Raw genomic sequence first — 25,000 nt, 5'->3', positions numbered from 1 at the left:
TTGTGGACACCTGAGCATGCGATTGCTATGTGGTTCTTTTTGAACATCCCACAACGTCCACATCAAGTCTCTATTTGCTCTAATAATCTCCACTTTATCTTCAGGTGAAATGTTCCACTAGAATTTATTGGAGGTATAATTCCCGATGTTGGTGAGGTGAGGAAGTTGCTGGGGTGCAGTGAGCGTGAGCAATGTTAAGGTCAGGTGTCCACATACTTATGGTATTTCTTTCTCTCTCTCTCACACACACACACACACACACACAGTTGCACAGGACTGGAAAAAATAACTCCATTATCATCAGCTCCCGTCTACACACTACTCAGCGTGAGCACCAACGAGAAAATCAAAACCTGGAGCTTATCAGCGTCTGGTCAGCGTTAACCACCAAGCATTCCAGAGCAAACGTTCGGCACAAGGTCATGACACACACACACACACACACACACACACACACACACACACGCACACCAGCACTTCAGAGCGTTAGCAGTTGAAGCTAAGGCTAATTTGGGCTAATTACACACAGACCGTTGTGACCAGGCAGATGCAGCGTGTAGCATGTTAGCTTGTTTTAGTCAGGGCCTTGTTAATAACATCCAAGGATGGACCCCTGGTGGGGGTATATGAGAATGGTGGACTCGGGTTCGAACCGGGTCATGTGATACTCTCATGTTACTTCCTGTTTCTGCATTTGTGGTGTTGAGGACAGGGTTAGCATGCGGTATAAAAAGACGATCCTATAGGCCCAGAAGTGCTGTAATTAACTCAGCTCATATGTGGCTAAGTTTGGAGCTCACACACACACACACACACACACACATAGAAGAGGTGTCATGCCGCAACACATTCCTTGCTAACATGTGTTAGAAAGAAAAGAGAGAGACGTGTGTGTGTGAGTGTGTGTGTGTGTGTGTGTGTGTGTGTGTGTGTGAGTGTGTGTTCCTTTATAGTAAAGATTTTCCTGATTTCTTTATCATGGCTGTGTGATACGACGTGACATTCACGTGATAACTACGCGGATGCTTTTAGCTCCTGCCACACGTTTACCTCAGGGAGCTGTATTTTAATCCTGTCAGACCTCAAAGGTTAACGTTTGAAGTCTATTAATGCCGTTAAGACTAGCATTCAACACGGCTAGTTTTTAAAACCCTACTAACGAACGTGACCGTCAGGTGTGCTACGCAGAGCGTCTAGCTAGCGCTCTGTCTGTCTTTGCTAACGCCAGGATTTTAACTTGTCCTTCAAACACGCTAGCATCCGGGAAACATCCTGTTTTTTAGCTTCCACTTTTTGACCCTTGTTACATTAAATCTTGCTGCAAGGGTGTCATGAGGTTGACATTTGACCTCTCAGCGATGAAGCTAAAACTTCCTGGAGGTTTCATAAAAACGACCCAGAAGAGCAGAAGAATGTGTGGGAAGGCATTCCTGCATTAATGCTCTGCATTCTTCTCATTGTTCCTCTTTTTTTTTTCTTCTCCTATTTCTGGGCTGGAGTCTGAGGGTCATGTGGACCTGAGCCGAGACGAAGCTCGCTTCTGAAATACCGTAAAAGGGATGAAGCTACTGTGAGAGGAAGTGCTTCAGATATCACGTTTTTTGCAGAAGGATTCAGGACGAATACGTAGCACTAGCTGGGTTTAACAACGAAACGTGGCTGATTGCCATGGAGATGGAGAGAGGGAACAATAAACACCTACACAGATCAATTACACACCAGCATGACTTCATTACTCACCTCAGGAAAAGCTCTAACCTTTCTGGGATTAGTGTGTGTGTGTGTGTGTGTGTGTGTGTGTGTGTGTGTGTGTGTGTGTGTGTGTGTGTGTGTGTGTGTGTTTACATATTTACGTTTAATCACCACATTATCTGTGTAAAGCTGCTTTGAGACAATGTTTATTGTTAAAAGCGCAATACAAATAAAAATGAATTGAATTGAATTGAAGTGTGTGTGTGCGAGTGTGGTATTTTAGCGAGGTTGTATTGATGCAACCATGTGAGATGGGATTTGGGTTGTTTTTGTGTTTGATTGATAGATTCAGGCTGCAGGGTTCAGTGTTGGTTTTTGGTGTTTGGTACTGTGATCCTTGTGCAATGTTCACTGTCAGGGTGAGGGTCCACTATTGGCCTTTGGTTCATCCTGTTTGATAAAACTGTGTTAAGTGTTTGGTTGTCCCTGATGTGTTTAGTAATGGGTTGCATATGATATATGTTTATTATTTTCCGGTGTTTGGTAAGGAGGTGATCATTCCCTGATTACTGTTAGGTTTGACTCTAATGTGTTTGGTGTTGAGTTGAACATGCTGTGGTTAGTGTTAGGATTATCTTAGCATGTTTGTTGATGGATCTGGTTTGTGTTCATTCTCTGTAAAGTGTTAGATTGATTCTAAAGTGTTTGGCGATACGTTTAATGATCAGTTGTATAAAGTACGTGTTAATTTTCTATGTGTTTGGTGTTCTGTGTTTGGTTTTGAGGTAATTATGATGTGTTTGGTGTTCTGTGTTTGGTGTTAAGTTAATCATGCTGTGTTTGGTGTTCTCTGTTTTGTGTTACTTTAATGGTGGTGTGATTGATGTTATGTGCTTGGTGCTGAGTTAATTATGCTGGGTTTGTTGTTCTGTGTTTGGTGTTGGGTTAATTATACTGTGTTTGGTGTTCTGTGTTTGGTGTTTAGTTAATTATGCTGTGTTTGGTGTTGGGTTAATTATGCTGTGTTTGGTGTTGAGTTAATTATGCTGTGTTTGGTGTTAAATTTATTATGCTGTGTTTGGTGTTGAGTTAATTATGCTGTGTTTGGTGTTATGTGTTTGATGTTGAGTTAATTATGCTGTGTTTGGTGTTCTGTATTTGGGGTTGAGTTAATTATGCTGTGTTTGGTATTGAGTTAATTATGCTGTGTTTGGTGTTATGTGTTTGGTGTTAAGTCAATTATGCTGTGTTTGGTGTTCTGTGTTTGGTGTTGAGTTAATTATGCTGTGTTTGGTGTTCTGTGTTTGGTGTTGAGTTAATTATGCTGTGTTTGGTATTGAGTTAATTATGCTGTGTTTGGTGTTATGTGTTTGGTGTTGAGTCAATTATGCTGTGTTTGGTGTTCTGTGTTTGGTGTTGAGTTAATTATGATGTGTTTGGTGTTCTGTGTTTGGTGTTAAGTTAATCATGCTGTGTTTGGTGTTCTCTGTTTTGTGTTACTTTAATGGTGGTGTGATTGATGTTATGTGCTTGGTGCTGAGTTAATTATGCTGGGTTTGTTGTTCTGTGTTTGGTGTTGGGTTAATTATACTGTGTTTGGTGTTCTGTGTTTGGTGTTTAGTTAATTATGCTGTGTTTGGTGTTGGGTTAATTATGCTGTGCTTGGTGTTGAGTTAATTATGCTGTGTTTGGTGTTAAATTTATTATGCTGTGTTTGGTGTTGAGTTAATTATGCTGTGTTTGGTGTTATGTGTTTGATGTTGAGTTAATTATGCTGTGTTTGGTGTTCTGTGTTTGGTGGTGAGTTAATTATGCTGTGTTTGGTATTGAGTTAATTATGCTGTCAAGTCAAGTCAAGTCAAGTTTATTTGTATAGCGCTTTTCACAACAGACATTGTCTCAAAGCAGCTTTACAGAAAACAACAGTGAAGGTGAATGGTGTGCGTTTGTCCCTGATGAGCAGCCGTGGCGACAGTGGCAAGGAAAAACTCCCTTAGATGATATGAGGAAGAAACCTTGAGAGGAACCAGACTCAAAGGGGAACCCATCCTCATATGGGTGACATCAAAAGTTTGGTCATAAATCTTTCAACAATACAGAACAATTTGTGATCATCATAGATCCAGCATCAGCTTCTCCATGCCAGGGCCTTTAAACACTCGGCATCTACTTCTCCATGATCATCCATAGGTCCATAATCTTCACGAGGTGGGACGTGACTGGAGCTGGCCAAACCTCAGGAAGCCTCGGGATGGGGAGAGAAAGAGAAGCAGTGGAGAGGAATTAGCGTAGCTGCTGTTCATGATATTAACAGCACAAGTTGATAATGTGCATGTGATCAGATGTTCTGGAGCACAAGGTTGTGATGTGATGTGTGTGATGTGTGTTATGTGTAGGCTTTGCTAAAAAGATATGTTTTTAATCTGCACTTAAACTGGGAGAGTGTATCTGAACCCCGAACACTGTCAGGAAGACTATTCCAGAGTTTAGGAGCTAAATGTGAAAATGCTCTACCGCCTCTACTGCTGTGTTTGGTGTTATGTGTTTGGTGTTAAGTCAATTATGCTGTGTTTGGTGTTCTGTGTTTGGTGTTGAGTTAATTATGCTGTGTTTGGTGTTCTGTGTTTGGTGTTGAGTTAATTATGCTGTGTTTGGTATTGAGTTAATTATGCTGTGTTTGGTGTTATGTGTTTGGTGTTGAGTCAATTATGCTGTGTTTGGTGTTCTGTGTTTGGTGTTGAGTTAATTATGCTGTGTTTGGTGTTCTGTGTTCGGTGTTGAGTTAATTATGCTGTGTTTGGTGTTCTGTGTTTGATGTTGAGTTAATTATGCTGTGTTTGGTGTTGAGTTAATTATGCTGTGTTTGGTGTTCTGTGTTTGGTGTTGAGTTAGTTATGCTGTGTTTGGTGTTCTGTGTTTGGTGTTGAGTTAATTATACTGTGTTTGGTGTTTTGTGTTGTGTGTTAGGTTAATTATGCTGTGTTTGGTGTTCTGTGTTGTGTGTTAGGTTAATTATACTGTGTTTGGTGTTCTGTGTTGTGTGTTAGGTTAATTATGCTTTGTTTGGTGTTCTGTGTTTGATGTTAAGTTGATTATGCTGTGGTTAGTGTGAGGTTGATCCTAACATGTTGAGTGCTGAGTGCTTCCTGTCACATTCAACATGTATAAATTTTTCTTTGTTTTGTATTGAGTTGATGTCATTGTTGGTGTTTGGATGATCCTAACACGTTTGGTGTTAAGTTCATCTTTGCATTGTTGCTTCTTGGGTTTTGGATTGACTATTGCACTAGATGCTTCCAGGTTCATTTTGGCTCAAATGTTTGGCTATCTGATCATTTGGTGCATCCTTGTATGTTGGGTTGATTCTACTGTGTTTGGTATTTGGTGTTAAGTCGGCCACAATGTTTGTTTGGTATCAGGTTCATCCTGGCGTGTTTGGTGTTGGGTAAAAACAGCAATGTTTGGTGTGTGGTGGTTCCTTCATGCTGTGCTAAGCCAAGTATTGAAGTATTGATGCGTCAAAGTGTGTGTCAGCAAGCAGATAAGGCTTAATGTATTCTTTTCTCTCTCTCCTTCATACACAAACACACACACACACACACACACACACACACACACACACACACACACACACACACACACACACTCTGCAGTTCATATTGAACACGCTTGTTCCTCTTAATTTCCAGAAGTGGTCCAAATGACATTTCAGCCCAGCGATTAATGACTCGTGTGTAATTGGACTGGACAAAGTCGATGCTCAATAACGGACCGCTCGTTTCCTAACGCTATGACCGAACAGTTGTTCTGAAAACAGAGCCCTCTCCATAGAGAAGAGAACCTCCAATATATTATAGAACTGAAAGTAGTCATGAGGATGTGACCAGTCCAGGACCCGGAGCTGTTCTGTACAGATTACTACAGCACTATTAAATACAGTTTGCTAATACAAACTCCATCAGTAGCTATTTACGATGGAAACATGCACCTGAAACCAAATCTTATTATTCCTTTATACTTTTCTAAAATATCAGCTATCGTTGATTTTTTGCTTTTGATTTTCTGCGCCACAGTTAAAGCCAGTGTCTACACAGATCTATTAGCAAGAGGGACATCTGATTTATTGTAGGCTAAAGTAGCACAAAAATGACTTGATGAACTTTCTAGATGTTTGGTCAGGTATTAACTAGGAGCATGAAATTCAATTTGTTGTGAGGTATATTAATATATATTTTACACCGATCAGCATAACATTATGACCATCTGCCTAATATTGTGTTAGTCCCTGTTTTGCTGCTAAAACAGTCGTAAAACATGAACGTCTTCAGCAGTTTGAGCTACAGGAGCTCGTCTGTTGGATCGGACCACATGGACCAGCCTTCGCTCCTCACGTGCATCAATGATCCTCGATCGCCCATGACCCTGTCGCCGGTTCACCACTGTTCCTTCCTTGGAGCACTTTTGAAAGATTCTGACCACTGCAGACCAGAACATCTCACAAGAGATGCCGTTTTGGAGACGCTCCGACCCAGACGTCTAGACGTCACAATTTGTCAAACTGCTCAAATCCTTACGGCCAGTTTTCCTGCTTTTAACATCAACTCTGATGACAAAATTTTTACTTCCTGTCTGATATATATATATATCCCATATATGCCCGATTGATGTATATATGTATATTAATGGGGGGTATAATTTTACCGCTAGGTCTTCAGTGGTGTCCTACATGAATCAATCCACCTCTTAATACCATCATTATGACGTCATGTCTATAAAAACCATCAATATTATCGAGAAATGCAGTATAACAGAGCAATTTAAATTTCTTGTCCTCAGTCAGTTGTTGTAAGATGAAAAAAGGAGCTAATAAATCCACATGAATGTATTTGAGTTTGCGCAGTTTGGGCATAATGAATGCCCTCTTGCACACTTTATCTGTTTTTGTACCCTACTTTCCCCATGAGCACACAGATGGACAGTAGTCGTGTGGTCGTGTCCCAAATCGCACTTTATAAATGATATCGTGATTTGAACAAGGCCATTTTTTAGGTTTGTGGTGCATTAAATACCAGCCTGTTTGCTCTGTTTTATAGCAAAACTGACACCCTCCCAATAAGGTCCTAGAGAGTGTCATTTGGAGGACAACAGCGCCCTCTGCTGTTAATTTAATTGAGTTAGATTCATTTAAATTTGTTTCACTTTAATTCCATTTGATTCATTTAGATTTTTAGTGTGTTAACAATCAACATTGTCACAAAGCAGCTTTACAGAGATAAAAAAAAAAAAGTTTTACAATGAAAATGTATATGTTTAGAGCGTAAAGTTTGTCTATAATATGCAAGGAAAAACTCCCTGAGACCTCATGAGGAAGAAACCTTAAGAGGAACCTGTCTGGATCTGGATGTCACCGAATGTCCATTCTTTATCATTTTATCAAAATACAGATTCCTTCTTTGCATATCCAAGCAATGTTAGGAACCTGGGATCAGAGCTCAGAGTCAGGGTGAAGGGCCTTGAACCTCCAACCTTCTGATCAGCAGCCTAAACCTTCAGCACTAAACTACCACCTGATCTTTATTTACATTTATGACTTTTAGCAGACGCCCTTATTGTTATCTCATTCATGAGGAACTGTCCTAAGAAGGTTCTTCAGGAGTATGTTTAACTAGATAAAAAGGTGGACAGAGTGATGATGATGATGATGATGATGATGATGGATATAATGTCCAAGGACCATGCAATGTCATATAAAAAATTTTATTAAATGCAACATAAATGCCAAGAATCACTTTCACCCAGAGGTTAGTGAGCACTGAGAAGGTGACCCTGGTGCTTTTATTGTTTGTTTGTTGCTTTTTTCTCCAGTGGAGAATGAGGAAGTGGAGGATGAGGAAAAGAAACCCGGCAGCAGCTGCCACGTTACTGCACAAACACGCGCAGAGGGACACGAAGAGACCAGGAGCAGAACTGATACACGTCGCATCAACTTCCTTATTTTTGTGCTCATGGACTGAGACGGCGTTTCTGCACTCGTGGATCGCGCGTGCCCCGTTTGTCCACGCGGAAACCAGACCGAGCGCGCGCGTCATTGCGCTTCGTGAAGTTGCGCGCACACACACACACACACACACACACACACACACACAGTACATATGGCGATGTGGATCCTTCAGCTGCTGCCCCTCTGCCTGTGGGTCTCCATGCCCACGCCAGCTTACGGAAAAGAGTGCAGGCTTGAGCTCAGAAAGGCGGACTGCAGCCACATGAACTTGAAGACCATCCCTCAGGACCTGCCCGAGGACATCCGCGTCCTGGACGTGTCCCATAACCGGCTGGTGGAGCTCATACCCCAGTCTCTGACCCGATACCGAGATCTGGAGCAGCTCGATGGCAGCTACAACAGCCTGAAGTTGTTACCGGCAGACCTGTGCCAGGTCGTGCCCGCGATCTGGCGACTCACGCTGCGTCACAACGAAGTGCGCCTGCTGCAAAACCTGCGGAACTGCACGCACCTCACACACCTGGACCTGTCCGATAACAGGCTCAGACTGGAGGGAGAACCCTTCTCAGGGACAGCGGTAGGTCAGGACTTAGTACTAGTCTTAGTCAAGGGGGCGTGGCCTCTGCATCTTTCTTAGAAAAGGAGGTGTGGCCTTTGTTTCTGTTCTAGTAAAGGTTGGAATGAGGTGTGGCCTCAATATACGGCCCAATTGAGGAGGCGTAGCCTATGTATCTGTCTTATTAAAGGAGGTGTGGCCTCTGTTTCTGTCTTAGTGAAGGATTGAAGGAGGTGTGGTCTCAATATATGGCTTAATTGAGGAGGCGTGGCCTTTGTATCTGTCTTATTAAGGGAGGTGTGGCCTCTGTTTTTGTCTTAGTGACGGATTGAAGGAGGTGTGGCCTCTATATATTGCTTAGTGAAGGAGGTGTGGTTTTTGAAACTCTCCTAGTAAAAGAATAAGAGGTGTATCTGTCTTTGAAAAGGAGGTGTGGCCTGTGTATTTGTCTTTGAAAAGGAGGTGTGGCCTCTGAATCTGGCTTAGTAAAGGAGGTGTGGTTTCTCTATGTGTAATTATAAAGAAGGTGTGGATTTGTTTGTCTTAGTGAAGTGGGTGTGGCCTCTATATCTGTCGTATAAAAGTGGGTGTGGCCTCTGTATGTGTCTTAGTGAAGGCATGAATGGAGGCATGGCCTCTGTATCTGCCTGATTGAATGAAGGAGGCGTGGCCTCTGTATCTGTCTTAGTAAAGGAGGTGTGGCTTCTGTATGTCTTAGTGTAGAAGGTGTTGCGTTTGGATTTGCCTTAGTAAAATAATGAAGGAGGCGTGGCCTCTGGGTCTGCCTTAGTGAAGAAATGTAGGTGAAGAAGTTAAGGAGACATGATCTCTGATTCTCAGCTACGCACAACTGTTTTCTTTGTATTGTCGATAAGGAACAAGTACAAACACAGAACAGGAAGTTCTCCCCCTCAGCTCTCTATGGTACAGCTAAGATCATGTGACCCTCACAGGAGAGTGTTGTTTTGGGGATCAGGTGACAGCTGGAACAAGTTTCAGTGGTTTTGAGTTTCTGCTGAAGTCAGATGGGAAGTCGGAGGTGTGTGTGACTCACCAGGGCGGTGCATGTTCTACAGGAATCAGAGCAAGTCAGGACACTTCAGCTACTGTTACTGTTTACATTCATAATCCAGTGTTAATTTTGAGAAAACACAGAACAAGTCCGAATCCTGCGATAACCACAGAGTGGCTACACGTCTGCATGCGGTTCTAACTGAAACTCTAAACTGAGATGTGTCTTGTGTGCAGGGGGTCTGGCCTTGGTTCCTGCTTCATTCCTTCACAGCTAGAAATGATGACCAATGTGCTACCATGAGCGTTAGAACAAGCATGATCTCATTTCTCCTTTGCATTTCTGTAGAATTTGACTTGGCTGGACATATCCCGAAACAAGCTGACCTCCGCTCGCCTGGGGTCCCGTCCACAGCTTCCCAGCCTGAAGACCCTCCTCCTCTCTGGCAACGACATTGCAGATCTGAAGAAGGACGACTTGAATTTTCTCAGCGAGTCCTCGTCGTTCCGGACGCTGGCTCTTTCTTTTCTGCCTCTGAAGAAGGTAAAGGAGGAAACGCAGCCGTGGTGATGGTTCACTTTCACTGATCGGGTATTGGTGTGGAGGAATGAGGAACGGGGTAGCAGCATATGGGGCATGTGAGAGGGTGGAGAGGGAAGTGCAGAAACTTTCACTCGAGCAGTCTACAGCAGGAATTAAGGTTGGGTGAATGATGATGAATGGAGAAGATGGGAGGAGCTGTTGGAAGGGGTTTAGTGGTAATGAAGCTGCAGTAGATATGAGTTATTAACAGCATATTATTACTTTCAAAGCAGAGCCACAGATACAGAAATAAAATAAATCGCACAGACTTAGATCCTGATTGTACTGTTTACTGACGTAATATCAAAACAAGATCTAACTGGACGTTAAAAGGTCAAAGGTCAAAGTCTCATCGGTCCACATAATATTTGCCCAAAAGTCCTGATAAGATTTTTTTAAGTTTTTTTTTTGCAGCTGCATTTCATTGGCCCTGTACTTGTACTTTGCACAATGACTATAAAGTTGAATCCAATCTAATCTAATCTAATGTAATCTAATGAGAACTTTGTGTCCTAATTAATCAGATATTTATAATTAATTGTAGACTATACTTTAATTTACTAACTATAATTTTTTTTAATATACTATTCATTTTATATTTATATACAGTACAGTGTTTATGGTGTGTGAGAGACACATGCATGTTCCTTTGTTTCTATGCATCAAACTTGGTTATGAAACATTATGAAGATTTCCTCTGATCAAACAAATCCATAAATCTTCCCGATGTTCCACTTTATTCCCATTGAAAATTCCTTCTTTAGCATGAAGAACAGCTTTCCACACTTTCACACCGTTCATTTCTCCAAAAATTCTTCGCCGTGCCCTTCTGTAGATCTCACCAAAGATGTTCTTCACTAGTTTGAGATTTCTTGCTCATCCCAGAGCTGTTCAGTAGGATTGAGGTGAAATGTGATTGGCAGGTTGTTCCATAGAAAGATAACACACCAGACAACTGTTTACTTTCGCTTTCAGAGCTGTGTACGCTTCGGCTCATCGTCTTGTTGTACGGTGAAGTCGGTTCACTGCAGTCATGTTGGTTCAGGACTCCTTCACTTTCTGGAATAAATCTCCAAACTTCCCCTAAACAAACCCAAACCATTAAACTTTCACCCCCATGTGTGACTGTGGGGGTGAAGCAGTCAGATCACATCTTCTCTCCTTTTCTTTTCATTTTTCCAAATGTCCCATTTGGACTCTACAGAACCTTTTTTCACTCTTTCACTCTCCAGTTCTTGCGTGTTTTCGAATTTTACCGAGTTTGTTGAAACAAAAGGAACATACATGTGTCTCTCAAAAAACATAAAAGAATCTTATTATGAATTTTAAAGTGCTGTGAAAAACTATTTCACAAAGATAAACCAATTAAATACAATTCAACTGTAATCCAGCGTTTTTTTTTTATAACTGGCAACCAGTCTCAGCATCTCAATCGGATTTAGGTTCCAGACTTTGACTAGGCAAATCCAAAAACCTTCATTTTTTTAAACCATTTAGAATTGGACTTAATGGTGGGGTTTTTTTTAGATTATTGTCCCAAGTGCGCTTGAGCTTGAGGTGGGATATTCTCCTTCTCTGGGCAAGCTCAGAATTCATGCGTCCGTCTGGTATGATGTTCTTTTTATTAAAAGTTGTGTTAGTTCTACACCAGATGTAACAGTATGCACACTGTCCAAAAAACTTTTGTATCATCAGTCTGCCCCAAAGTGATAAACTGATAATCAAGATTTGAATATTTTTTTTTTGCAAATGTGAGACGAGTACCTCTGCAGTGTTAGATCTCTATTCTAGATGACTCTCAGGACGCGCCTCGATCTCCGTAATGTTGTTATGCGGTTTGAGGAACGAGGACAAAATCAATCTACAGTTCGAATATTCCTCACAAATTATTGGTCACCTTCGAAATAATGAAAGTATAGTGCAGCTACTGATAACTATATAGAATGTTTGTGGTTTTTTTTTTACCAAAGCAAAACCTTCATTTGTTGTTTGGTAACAAAAGTAGCTAAAACTGAAAGCTAAGTGATATCTTACGCTCATGTGGTACGATATAAACAGTATCTATTGCTAGTAGTAATTGCAGCCTTTATCTCCAGGTGGAACACGGCTGCTTCAAGCCCATTGCTGGTTTGCAAGACCTCGTGCTGGACGGTTGTAAACTCAACCCCACCTTCATTTCCAACCTCTGCGAGGAGCTGTCAGACACCTCTTTGAGAAACCTGTCTATCCAAAATACTCAGCAGGTCATGCTGACTAACATCACCTTCAAAGGCCTTGGAAAGACCAACCTCACTATTCTGGATCTCTCAAACAACAAGTTAGCCAGAATTAGAGATGGTTCCTTTCAGTGGTTTCCCATGCTGGAGTACCTGTCTTTAGAGCAAAACATCATAAAACAATTGACTAAAGGAACCTTCTTGGGACTGAAAAGTCTGAGGAAACTCAACCTACAGATGGCGCTAGTTAAAAGTCATACATCTCCACTTCCTGTCATAGACGACTTCTCTTTCCAGCCACTGGTCAAGCTGGAATATCTGAACATGGAGAGGACAGCGTTTAGAGAGATCCCAGAGAATATATTTGATGGTCTTTCGTGTCTCAGGGAGCTGAACATGGGTTGGAGCAGTACAGGAATCAGGATGATCAGCAATACCACCTTTGCATCCTTAAAAGGATCTCTGTTTCTTCAGACACTCAATCTTACAGGTATGGGCATCAAGAGCCTCGGCCCGGGAGCCTTTTCAAGCTTGGGCAACCTCAAGGTTCTTGTTCTAAGCCATAACTTCATCAAGCAGCAGCTGATGGGGGAGGAGTTTCAGGGTCTCAACAGTATCAGGGAAATCCATTTGTCATTCAACCAGCAGATGATCACTTTAATGTCTACGTCGTTCATCAACATACCCACACTAAAGATTCTGATGCTCGGGCATGCCCTGACCTCCAATTTGGACATGGAACCATCTCCGTTTAGACCGCTAGCTAATCTGACGGTGTTGGATCTCAGTAATAATAACATCGCAAACATAGGACACGGCTTGCTGGATGGGCTACACCATCTCAGCGTGCTAAAAATGCAGCACAATAATTTAGCCAGAGTGTGGAAAAATGCTAATCCCGGGGGTCCCGTGCTGTTCTTTCGCGACGCTCAGAACCTCACACTTCTTGAGTTGGACTACAATGGTTTTGATGAGATTCCAACGTCAGCCTTCCGAAGCCTCTCGCAGTTAAAATACTTGAGTCTTATTGGGAATCTCCTGAATTTCCTGCACAACTCCATTTTTGACGACCTGAAGTCTTTACGCTTTCTGTGGCTGCAGAAGAACCTTTTGACCTCGGTGCGTCGGGAGACGTTCGGTGTGCCGCTGTCCAACCTGTCCGAGCTTTTCATGGACCATAATCCCTTTGATTGCACGTGCGAGAGTATACTATGGTTTTACAACTGGCTCAATAGCACCAACACGAGCGTTTCCGACCGTGCCAAAAGCTACATCTGCAACACTCCATCCATGTACTTCAACCGCTCTGTGTTGGACTTCAATCCTGAGTCTTGCAAGGACCTGGTACCCTTCGAGGTTTTATTTGTAATCACTACCACCTTAGTACTCTGTCTAATGGTTGTAGCATTTCTCCTGCACTTCCAGGGCTGGAGAATTAAATTCTACTGGAACATTGTAGTCAATCTCACCCTAGATATAAACGACTCCCCCTATAAAAGGTTAGCCGAGTGTAGATACGAATATAAAGCCTACATTGTCCATGCTCAGGAGGATAAACTTTGGGTGGAGCGAAGCCTGCTTCCTCTGGAGGACAAGGAGTTTAAGTTCTACTTGGAGGACCGGGACGCATTGGCAGGAAGTTCTACCTTAGAAAGCATCGTAGGCAACATGAGAATGTCCCGGAAAATAATTTTTGTTGTCACAGAGGCACTTTTGAACGACCCCTGGTGTAGACAGTAAGTCATTACCACATATACAGATCTTGGAAACTAGTACACGTCTTGAATTAAATTTCACGTCTGCTTTTCCTTTCTGTCACGTAGATTTAAAGTCCACCACGCTCTTCACCAGGTCATAGAAGAAAACCGAGACTCGCTGGTTCTGATCTTCCTGGAGGACGTTGCAGATTACCGCTTGACTCAGTCGCTAATGTTGCGCAAAGGCATGCTAAAGCGCCGCTGCATTGTCCAGTGGCCTTTGCAAAAAGAGCGCATCCCCGCTTTCCGCCAGGAGCTGCAGCTAGCGTTAGCCTCAAGCAACCGGGTCAACTGAAGCCTGCTATCTGGAAAAACAGAGCCTGGATTGCTTAATGCTAGCCTCAAGAAAGACTTTATTAAAGCTTGAAGCTTAAAGGTTTTTTAGCTTGACGTTGAATTGTTAAGCTAGCAGGCTGCAGAGTGTTCGCAGATACCAATAGCTAGTTTTTGACGAATGCTAGTTTCTAAAAAAGTGGTAAGCTAAGCCATTTTAAACTGACAGGACCACATTGAGTCGAATTTGAAGACCGTGTTAGAGCAAGCTAGTGATAATTAGGAACATTCAGGACATACCATTAGCAATTAATCTGGATTTAATGGAAGCTACGCTTCTGAGAGACTCGCGTATGAAACAGACGAAAGTTTAGCACTACCAAGAGCTGAATGTTTGTAACTGATGATTTTTTTTGTGGTGTTCAACTTTTCATTACTAATCTGTGTGTAAATTAGTGAGTCGTTCATGAACCATTTGTTCATTTTAAACGAGTCTTTAATGTGACTCAGATGAACGAGTCGTCTTAAAGAGTGATTCGTTCAAATCTCCATAGTTATGAACAGGAAACAGAATTTTTCCTGGTCTTTCATCACATGACTCCCAGAGATGCTATGAAGTTCATTACACAGGAAACAGAATTGAGTCATTGAACTGGTGAGTCTTCTGGTCCGAGTCGTTTGTTCTTTTGTCACGTGACTCCCATATATACGCTACTACACAAAGCAATAGATTGGGTTTTTCTGATTTTCATCATAATTGTTACAATAATTATGGGAGTCACGTGATGAAAGAACTAACGACACAAACCAGAGGATATGAGAGGTGAAGGTTCTCATTCTGTTTATCATCATCTTCTTCTTCTTTTGGGCTTCTCCCATTAGGGGGGCCACAGTGGATCATCCGTCTCCATCCCCCCTGTCCTCTACATCTGCCTCTTTCAACCCAACTACCTGCATGTCTTCCCTCACCACATCCATAAACCTCCTCCTTGGTCTTCCTCTTTTCCTCCTTCCTGGTGTCTCCATCCTCAGCAATCTCCTACTGATATACCCCATGTCCCTCCTCTGCACATGTCCAAACCATCTCAATCTCACCTCCCTCACCTTGTCTCCAAAACGTCCTACATGCGCTGTCCCTCTAATAAACTAATTTCTAATCCTGTCCAACGTCGTCACTCCCAACGAACATCTCAACATCTCATTCTGTTTATCATTATTTGTCTTTATTATTGTCACATTTTGATTATTAGAACTAAAGTTGGTGTATGCAGACGTGTTGGAGATCCGCTTATTGAAAATGTAACATTATATTTTATTTCTGATCAAAGGAACGAAAAAAAAAATTAAAAAAAATAAATAAGTAAATAAATAAACTTTTATTTTGATGAACGAAATTCAAAGGCACTACTTTTCTCTTCACTACTGCAAATGGAGTTGGATCCTATTTCTCATGATTAACGGTTATGCACTGCCCCCTAGTGGCTGGATTTGGGGTTACAGATTCGAAGTAATGAAAATTCAACATTTCCACATTTGATGTCTCATTATTATTAATTACGGGGGACTAGAGAGACATTAAGGGAACATTTGAGACTTTGTGTATCCCCCGTATGTTTAGTTTGTAATTTAATTACTCAAATGAGTATGGGGTATTAAATGTAGCTCGAATTAGCATCTTGCTGAACACCAGACATTTCACATGCACTGTGATAGTATTTGTTAATTGACGATACCTTTTTTAGAAGATACTTCTTTGTGTTGTTATTTTTTTGCTTCTACACTCTGATTTGTAGGAAATAAAACCTTTTTTGGCTTTCGCTAACGTGTTTCTGTGTGCATCGTTGAGCCTACTTTTAATCTAAGTCAAATACTCAAATACATCAAATCAGATGCTTGGTGACTTGAACTCGAGTCATATTGGAGTTTGTGAACTTTAGGTAAAATTTTATGAAAGTAGGATTTTCAGGTTCGCTTTATACTGTAACTCGAGTTAAATTGTATTTAACTCCTATATGTTGTGTAACTGTAGTTGTCAAAGTTACATGACTGTCTGATTTGGATTATTGCTGATCATCTAAAAACCATATATCATGAAATTCAACTGGTTGTTGCACTCAAATAGATGATGGAGTCGTAGTTTCTTGTAAATCCCTTTACAGATATACGAGCGAGGGAAGAAAGGATGGAAAGAAATACAGGAAAAAGTGAGGGAACGCCCCAAAAAAGGAGAAGAAGTTCAAGTTAAACATGCTCCTGATCATTGCACTTTGGTTCTGCAGAAATCCACTGAATGCAGATGAGCATGGTTCTACATCACCAGCCCAAAGAGCCATGAGCAACTTGAGAGCTTTGAGGATGGATTCGTCCTGCAACAGTTCTGCATTTAAGCATCAATGAACATCTCAGGACATTGAGGATGAGGATGGCTCCTCTCAAGTTTTCTTCTTCATGAAGTCTCATGGAGGTTTTCCTTCACCACACTGGTTCACTTATTCAGACTTTATAACAATGGTTATGTCTGTTATAAACGTCCACTGCACTCTAAAGCTGAATTAAACCAATTCTCCAGATCTCCACCATCCAAAGTCCATACCTTCTTTCCATCTGCCCACTGAAGCGCCGTCGCTTCTCTCAGCTGATTGGCTGCTTGTGGTGGGCGTGTTGTGTGGTGGGCGTGTTGGACTCCTGTGTACTGGACCGTGAAGAGAAGTGTAGTACAGCAGATCTTCTGCAGCTCGCGCTCTCTCTTGGTACACATGGCTCTGGGTTCGGTGGCCGCGGGCGCGTGCGTTCTCGCGCTGGTGGCGGCCTGGTTCTCCTACCGGCTGCTCCGGAACTTCGCGCGCATGTGGACCGAACTGAAGCCGGTACCGAGTATCGGGGTGGCCTACCCTCTCCTCGGGCACGCGCTCCAGCTCAAGAGCAAAGCCGGAGGTAAGAAAACAGGGGGCAGTTTACCTGAACATAAATATACACGAGGAGACAGAAACATCTAAACATCTAAACATCTAAACATCTAAACACCTAAACACATAAATAAACAAGCCGAAATATGTTTACAAGCAAATCAACAAGAAGCAACAGAAACGAAATAAATACATCATCTAATTATTAACTCATTAAAAAAACCAAATAAATAGTGCAGAATTTACACAAACAAATAAACAAGTAAACAACTGTACATTTAAATAAATATACAAATAAATAAATAGCGTGAAAATTATACCGATAAATAACTTTAATAAGCATACACTTACAATAAATAAATAAATAAACACATTCAATAAATAAATAGCGTAAATAAGCATACACTTAAAATACTAAATTAATAAATAAATAAATTAATAGCGTAAAAAGTCTACAGATAAATAGCTGAAATAAACAGACACTTCTTCTTCTTCTTCTTCTTTCGGCTGCTCCCATTAGGGGTCGCCACAGCGGATCATCCGTCTCCATACCACCCTGTCCTCTACATCTGCCTCTTTTACACCAACTACCTGCATGTCTTCCCTCACCACATCCATGAACCTCCTCCTTGGCCTTCCTCTTTTCCTCCTACCTGGTGGCTCCATCTTCAGCATTTTTCTACCAATATAATTCATGTCCCTTCTCTGCACATGTCCAAACCATCTCAATCTCCCCTCCCTCACCTTGTCACCAAAACATCCTACATGTGCTGTCCCTCTAATAAACTTATTTCTAATCTTGTCCATCTTCGTCACTCCCAACGAAAACCTCAACATCTTCAGCTCTGCTACCTCCAGCTCCACCTCCTGTCTTTTACTCAATGCCACTGTCTCTAATCCATACAACATCGCAGGTCTCACCACAGTCCTATAAACTTTCCCTTTCATTCTTGCAGATACTCTTCTATCACAAATCACTCCTGTCACTCTTCTCCACCCACTCCACCCTGCCTGCACTCTTTTCTTTACTTCCCTAACACACTCTCCATTACTTTGCACTGTTGACCCCAGGTACCTGAACTCCTCCACCTTCTCCACCTCTTCTCCCTGCAACCGCACCACTCCACTGCCCTCCCTCTCATTCACACACATGTACTCTGTCTTACTCCTACTGACTTATATTCCCCTTCTCTCAAGCGCATATCTCCACCTCTCCAGGCTCTTCTCAACCTGCTCTCTACTCTTACCACAAATCACAATATCATCTGCAAACATCATAGTCCAGGGAGACTCCTGTCTGACCTCGTCCGTCAACCTGTCCATCACCACTGCAAACAGGAAAGGGCTCAGGGCCGATCCTTGATGCAGTCCAACCTTCACCCTGAACCAGTCTGTCGTACCTACTGCACACTTTACTGCCGTCACACTGTCCTCATACATGTCCTGCACCACCCTCACATACTTCTCTGACACACCAGACTTCCTCATACAATACCACAACTCCTCTCTCGGCACCCTGTCGTACGCTTTCTCTAAATCCACAAATACACAATGCAGCTCCTTCTGTCCTTCTCTATACTTCTCCATCAACATCCTCAAAGCAAATAAGGCATCTGTGGTGCTCTTCCTCGGCATGAAACCATACTGTTGCTCACAGATGGTCACCTCTTCTCTCAGCCTGGCTTCCACTACTCTTTCCCATAACTTCATGGTGTGACTGATCAACTTAATTCCCCTGTAGTTACTGCAGGTCTGCACATCTCCCTTATGCTTAAAGATCGGTACCAGCACACTCCTTCTCCATTCCTCAGGCATCCTCTCCCCTTCCAGAATCCTGTTAAACAATCTGGTTAAAAACTCCACTGCCATCTCTCCTAAACATCTCCACGCTTCTACCGGTATGTCATCTGGTCCAACCGACTTTCCATTCTTCATCCTCTTAATCGCTGCTCTCACTTCCTCCTTACTAATCCTATCTACATCCTGCTTCACCAACTTCACATCCTCCAACCTTCTCTCTCTCTGATTTTCCTCATTCATCAGCTGCTCAAAATACTCCCTCCATCTTCTCAACACACTCTCCTCACTAGTCAACACATTTCCCTCTCCATCCTTTATTGCTCTAACTTGCAGTACATCCTTCCCAGCTCGGTCCCTCTGCTTGGCCAATCGGTATAAATCCTTTTCTCCTTCCTTAGTGTCCAACCTCTTATACAGTTCCTCATATGCCTTTTCCTTGGCTTTCGCCACATCCCTTTTAACCTGCTGCCGCATCTCCTTGTACTCCTGCCTACTTTTCTCATCTCTCTGTCGATCCCACTTCTGTTTTGCCAACCTCTTTCCCCTAATGCTCTCCTGCACTTCCTCATTCCACCACCACATCTCCTTGTCTTGCTTTCTATTTCCAGATGTCACACCAAGTACTTTTCTAGCTGCCTCCCTCATCACTCCTGCAGTAGTTGCCCAATCATCCGGCACCTCTTCACCACCACCAAGCCCCTGTCTGACCTCTTCCCTGAACCTCACACTACACTCTTCCTCCTTCAGTTTCCACCATCTTATTCTTCTTTCAAACCTTACTTTCCTCCTCTTCTTCTTCGCCTCCAAAACCATCCTACAGACCACCATCCGATGCTGTCTAGCTACACTGTCCCCCGCCAACACCTTACAGTCTCCAATCTCCTTCAGGTTGCATCTCCTACACAGAAGATAATCCACCTGTGTGCACCTTCCTCCACTCTTATACGTCACCCTATGATCCTCCTTCTTCTTAAAATACGTGTTCACCACTGCCATTTCCATCCTTTTAGCAAAATTTACCACCATCTGCCCTTCCACATTCCTCTCCTTAAAACCATACCTACCCATCACCTCCTCATCTCCTCTGTTCCCTTCACCTACATGCCCATTAAAGTCTGCCCCAATCACCAATCGTTCTTTCCTAGGTACACCATCTACCACTTCATCTAATTCACTCCAGAATCTTTCTTTCTCCTCCATCTCACAGCCAACTTGTGGAGCATAGGCACTAATGACATTTATCATCATCCCTTCAACTTCCACCTTCACGATCATCACCCTATCAGAAACTCTCTTCACCTCCACTACACTCTTACTGTACGCTTCCTTCAGAATCACCCCTACACCATTTCTCTTCCCATCCACACCATGATAAAACAGTTTAAACCCACCTCCAATGTTCCTGGCCTTACTCCCTTTCCACTTGGTCTCCTGAACACACAACACATCTACCTTTCTCCTCTCCATCATATCAGCTATCTCTCTCCCTTTACCCGTCATAGTACCAACATTTAAAGTACCAACCCGAACCTCTACTCTCCTACACTGCTCCTTTTCCTGCCGTCTCTGTAGACGTCTTCCTCCTCTCCTTCTCCTCCTTCGGCCAACAGTAGCCCAATTTCCACCGGTACCCTGTCGGCTAACGATACCTGTGGCGGTCGTTGTTAACCCGGGCCTCGACCGATCCGGTATGAAATTCTCATTTGTGATCCGCATATTTGATTTGGCACATATTTTACGCTGGATGCCCTTCCTAACGCAACCCTCCCCATTTACCCGGGCTTGGGACCGGCACTAAGAGTACACTGGCTTGTGCCCCCCTAATGGCTGGGTTAAATAAACAGACACTTAAAATACTAAATAAATAAATAGTTGAAATACGCATTAAAATAGTGTTTTAGAGTCTCAGATTAAATAAATGAGAGTAAACGAGTAAACAAATGAATAAATAAATACTGAAATAAGTGTAGAGATAAATAACAACATAAAACTTAACAGGGACATAAGGATGGATGGATGGATGGATGGATGGATGGATGGATGGATGGATGGATAGATAGATAGATAGATAGATAGATAGATGGATAGATGGACAGATTATTAAATCTGTGTGTTAGAGTTTTTTTCTCAGGTGGTTGAATACACAGACATGTTTCGGGACGCGCCGCTGTTCATGGCGTGGATTGGACCCGTTCCCTTCCTCTTCCTCTACCATTTTGAGACGGTTGAGGTACACACACAAACACACACACACACACACACACACACACACACACACACACACACACACACACACACACACACACACACACACAAATATAAAAACAAGACACACAGTTGATATTTCAAGCTTGTTGTGTCAAAGAACGTTTATTAGGACCGACTACAGAACTGTGCATAAGTATACACACCCGTATTGAACATTTCAATTTATTTATTTTTTTCGCCACAATCTGGAACTTTTCTTTTATTATTTAAAAAGTGACCAATTTTTACCAATATTTGATATGTAGATCGATTTCTCCTCATTTCTTGAGCGCGTTCTCTCAGCACCGCTTCTGCTACGTGAATATGACGCATCACAACACTTTGGAGACCGAGGCGTGTCCTGAGAGTCACATAGAGTACAGATTAACATGGCAGAGGTAGAGCTGTAACTTCCTGCACACACAACAGGAAAAACTACATGTATCTGCTTCATATCTGCTTCATATGGATCTTTAATCGCTGACTATGCATGGAGATGTGAACTGCATTGGCCTCTGTTATGGAGATGCACATCCCTAATCTATATTATATACACACCCAAACTTTAATGACCCCAAGAAATGGGTTCCCGAGCTTCACATCAGGGACGGAGATAATCCTAGTTGTAAGCACTAGAAAGTGTGGTAAAGGTAAAGACTTAGGTAAGTTTTTATTAGTGGTGGACAAAGTACATAAAGCATATAGTTGAGTTTAAGTAGTGATACAATCCCTAAAATGTGACTCCTACAAAGTTTTCCTTTCAACTTATACGTGAGTAAAAGTACAAACGTTTTTGCCTTTAAATTTACTTAAGTATCCAAAATACTATTTACTATAATGTTCCTATTATCATTTTTTTCACAAGATTCTTTACTTAATCACCTCAGTTTATGTGGAAAGACTCGAATGTGACTCTCAGGGCACTGATATATTAATAGAATGATATTAATGACTCAAACACTGATTGATTTCTATTACAATGATCATGAACACTTCGACCCTGGTTGGTGACTCGCTGCGTGTTCGACCGGTTACGTTTTTATCCTCGTAAATAAAAAGAAACGACTGATTTCACAAAATGTTAAGTAAAAAGTTATTTGACTTTGAAATGTAGTGAAGTTAAAATAAAAGTCTCCCGAAATGGAAATTGTACAAGTAAAGTAAAGACCAGACACGTGATGAAGCTGCTTAATTCAGTAAATAATTACATGTTCTTTATTACTGTCCACCGCTGGTTTTTATTAATAGCGACGTTGCACTTTTAACCCAAATACTTGCGTAACTTTACATCATTTACACGACTGTAATCTCTCATACAGATATCATTCACTCCACCCTGTTAATGTGTACCCTGTGCTTGCTCGCTCTCTCTCTCTCTCTCTCTCTCTCTCTCTCTCTCTCTCTCTCTCTCTCTCTATTCACAGCCAGTTCTGAATAACTCATTGCACATGGACAAAGCGTACTCTTATAAATTTTTGCATTCCTGGCTCGGAACCGGTCTGCTGACCAGGTACAAAAAAACAACAACAAAAAACCCGAATGAATGACTTTTTATCTATTTAATGTCGTGAAAAAGCTTCAAGACACATTTGTTCACGTTATTATACACTCACTGCAAACCAACACCACCAACAAACACTGACACACTCGTATCATTAGAAACCACTGCAATACCAGGAGATGAGGAACAGCACCAGTCTCACTCTCTCTCTCTCTCTCTCTCTCTCTCTCTCTCTCTCTCTCTCTCTCTCTCTCTCTCTCTCTCACTCTCTCTCTTTCTCTCTCTCTCCCCCCTCCCTCTCTCTCACTCTCTCTCTCTCTCTCTCTCTCTCTCTCTCTCTCTCACTCTCTCTCTTTCTCTCTCTCTCCCCCCTCCCTCTCTCTCTCTCTCTCTCTCTCTCTCTCTCTCTCTCTCTCTCTCTCTCTCTCTCTCACTCTCTCTCTTTCTCTCTCTCTCCCCCCTCCCTCTCTCTCACTCTCTCTCTCTCTCTCTCTCTCTCTCTCCCTCTCTTCCTCCCTCTCTCTCCCTCCCCCCTCTCTGTCCCTCTCTCTCTCTCACTCTCTCTCTTTCTCTCTCTTTCCCCCCTCTCTCTCTCTCACTCTCTCTCTTTCTCTCTCTCCCCCCTCCCTCTCTCTCACTCTCTCTATTTCTCTCTCTCGCTCTGTCCCTTCCCCCTCTCTCTCACCCTCTCTCTCCCTCCCCCCTCTCTCTCCCTCCCCCCTCTCTCTCTTTCTATCTCTCTCTCTCTCCCCCTCTCTCTTTCTCTCTCTCTCCCCCCTCCCTCTCTCTCTCTCTCTCTCTCTCTCTCTCTCTCTCTCTCTCTCACTCTCTCTCTTTCTCTCTCTCTCCCCCCTCCCTCTCTCTCACTCTCTCACTCTCTCTCTCTCTCTCTCTCTCTCTCTCTCTCTCTCTCCCTCTCTTCCTCCCTCTCTCTCCCTCCCCCCTCTCTGTCCCTCTCTCTCTCTCACTCTCTCTCTTTCTCTCTCTTTCCCCCCTCTCTCTCTCTCACTCTCTCTCTTTCTCTCTCTCCCCCCTCCCTCTCTCTCACTCTCTCTCTTTCTCTCTCTCTCGCTCTGTCCCTTCCCCCTCTCTCTCACCCTCTCTCTCCCTCCCCCCTCTCTCTCCCTCCCCCCTCTCTCTCTTTCTCTCTCTCTCTCTCTCTCCCCCTCTCTCTCTTCCTCCCTCTCTCTCTCCCCCCCCTCTCCCTCTCTCTCTCTCACTCTCTCTCTTTCTCCCCCCCCCCCCTCTCTCTTTCTCTCTCTCTCTCTTTCTCCTTCTCAGTACAGGGGATAAATGGCGGAGCAGACGAAAGCTCATCACGCCCACCTTCCATTTCTCCATCCTGAATGAATTCCTGGAGGTGATGAACGAGCAGGCTGAGGTCCTCGTCCACAAACTTCACAAACACGTGGGAAAAGGAGCCTTCAACTGCTTCAGCCACATCACACTCTGCGCTCTCGACATCATCTGTGGTGTGTGTGTGTATGTGTGTGTGTGTGTGTGTGCCGCACAACACATACGTACAATACAGTGGAATCCCGTTGTACAAGCATAATTCGTTCTGGAAAATTGCTCGTAGGTCCATTTGCTCGTATGTTAGAACTGATTTTCCCCATGGGAATGAATGTAAAAGTGATTTAATCCGTTCCGAGACCTCATTCAATCGCTTATTTCTGCACTTAAAGTATTTGTAGCCTATTTTTAAAAACAAATACACCGCAAATTATAAATATAAACATAATTAAACACTGACTCATGTGGTAGTGGTTGATTGCGAGTGTGAGACGCGCACCACGCTCGTAACCTCCTTGGTTTCCATGGTAATTCTATTCACTTTCGTTTTAACAGCACCATCACTGATTTTCTTGGGAGACATTTTTCAAGATTTCTAGTGAAATAAAAATATAAAACTAAAAAAAGTTACTGTGGGAGAGCGTATGAATACGGGAATAAGGAACGCCACAACAGGTCAGGTGCAAAGACTTCACATCCACTTTTATCTGTTTTTTTTGTGTCGGTCTGCTTAGTGCCCCACGCGCACACACACACACACACACACACACACACACACACACACACACACACACACACGCACGCTCTCCTCCTTAAACGCACCCTCCAATCACTTGAAAAGAGAGAACAATCATTAGGTCACATTAACTTCAGGTGAGGCAAACCCCTGCCTATCTGCTCCCGGACCCGCCCTCCATTCACTAACCGCTGTTCGGCCACGCCCCCGCTGCCACAGTTATGTTTTTGCTGCACTGAACAATGTGAGCGACTGAGTGATACGTCATCAACTAAGCGACTGATGCGACCCTCCACCGAAAACGGGGAACCGGCAGCGTGGGTTTGCTCGTGCCTTCGAAATTTGCTCGTGAAACAGGGTCAAATTTTGCGAGCGAGGTTGCTCGTATCTCCGTTTGCTCGTACTATAGGTTGCTCGTACAACCGGGT

At 42.9% G+C, this 25,000-nt stretch overlaps 2 protein-coding genes across 2 annotated transcripts in view; both read left to right on the top strand.

Annotated features, from left to right (window-relative positions):
- The first annotated feature begins 7,019 nt into the window (after positions 1 to 7,019).
- tlr3 (toll-like receptor 3) lies at positions 7,020 to 14,941 on the top strand. Its single transcript, XM_083532247.1, has 4 exons — positions 7,020 to 8,270; positions 9,610 to 9,804; positions 11,940 to 13,795; positions 13,883 to 14,941. Exons 1-4 carry the CDS (start codon positions 7,845 to 7,847, stop codon positions 14,109 to 14,111), a joined length of 2,706 nt encoding a protein of 901 aa, XP_083388373.1. The 5' UTR covers positions 7,020 to 7,844; the 3' UTR covers positions 14,112 to 14,941.
- Positions 14,942 to 16,535: 1,594 nt separating this feature from the next.
- Positions 16,536 to 25,000, top strand: part of cyp4v2a (cytochrome P450, family 4, subfamily V, member 2a) — a 12,247-nt gene continuing 3,782 nt past the window's right edge. Inside the window, exons 1-4 of the mRNA XM_083532913.1 lie at positions 16,536 to 17,023; positions 20,913 to 21,025; positions 22,467 to 22,552; positions 23,825 to 24,015. Coding sequence (XP_083389039.1) covers positions 16,846 to 17,023; positions 20,913 to 21,025; positions 22,467 to 22,552; positions 23,825 to 24,015 — 568 coding nt within the window. The 5' untranslated portion in view covers positions 16,536 to 16,845. The remainder of the gene's footprint in view (positions 17,024 to 20,912; positions 21,026 to 22,466; positions 22,553 to 23,824; positions 24,016 to 25,000) is intronic.

Source organism: Silurus aristotelis, assembly GCF_946808225.1.
Source record: "Silurus aristotelis genome assembly, chromosome: 27".
Classification (NCBI taxonomy): Eukaryota; Metazoa; Chordata; class Actinopteri; order Siluriformes; family Siluridae; genus Silurus; species Silurus aristotelis.
Note: the sequence above shows the minus strand (reverse complement) of the source record. Positions and strands in the feature narration are given on the sequence as shown.

What these genes read in the sequence shown, in the direction of transcription:
- tlr3 (XM_083532247.1), top strand. Translation starts at nt 7,845, where the DNA reads ATGGCGATGTGGATCCTTCAGCTGCTGCCCCTCTGCCTGTGGGTCTCC. An exon ending in AACCCTTCTCAGGGACAGCG is followed by an intron (nt 8,271 to 9,609) that starts GTAGGTCAGGAC and finishes GCATTTCTGTAG; the next exon opens with AATTTGACTTGGCTGGACAT. An exon ending in CTTTTCTGCCTCTGAAGAAG is followed by an intron (nt 9,805 to 11,939) that starts GTAAAGGAGGAA and finishes CTTTATCTCCAG; the next exon opens with GTGGAACACGGCTGCTTCAA.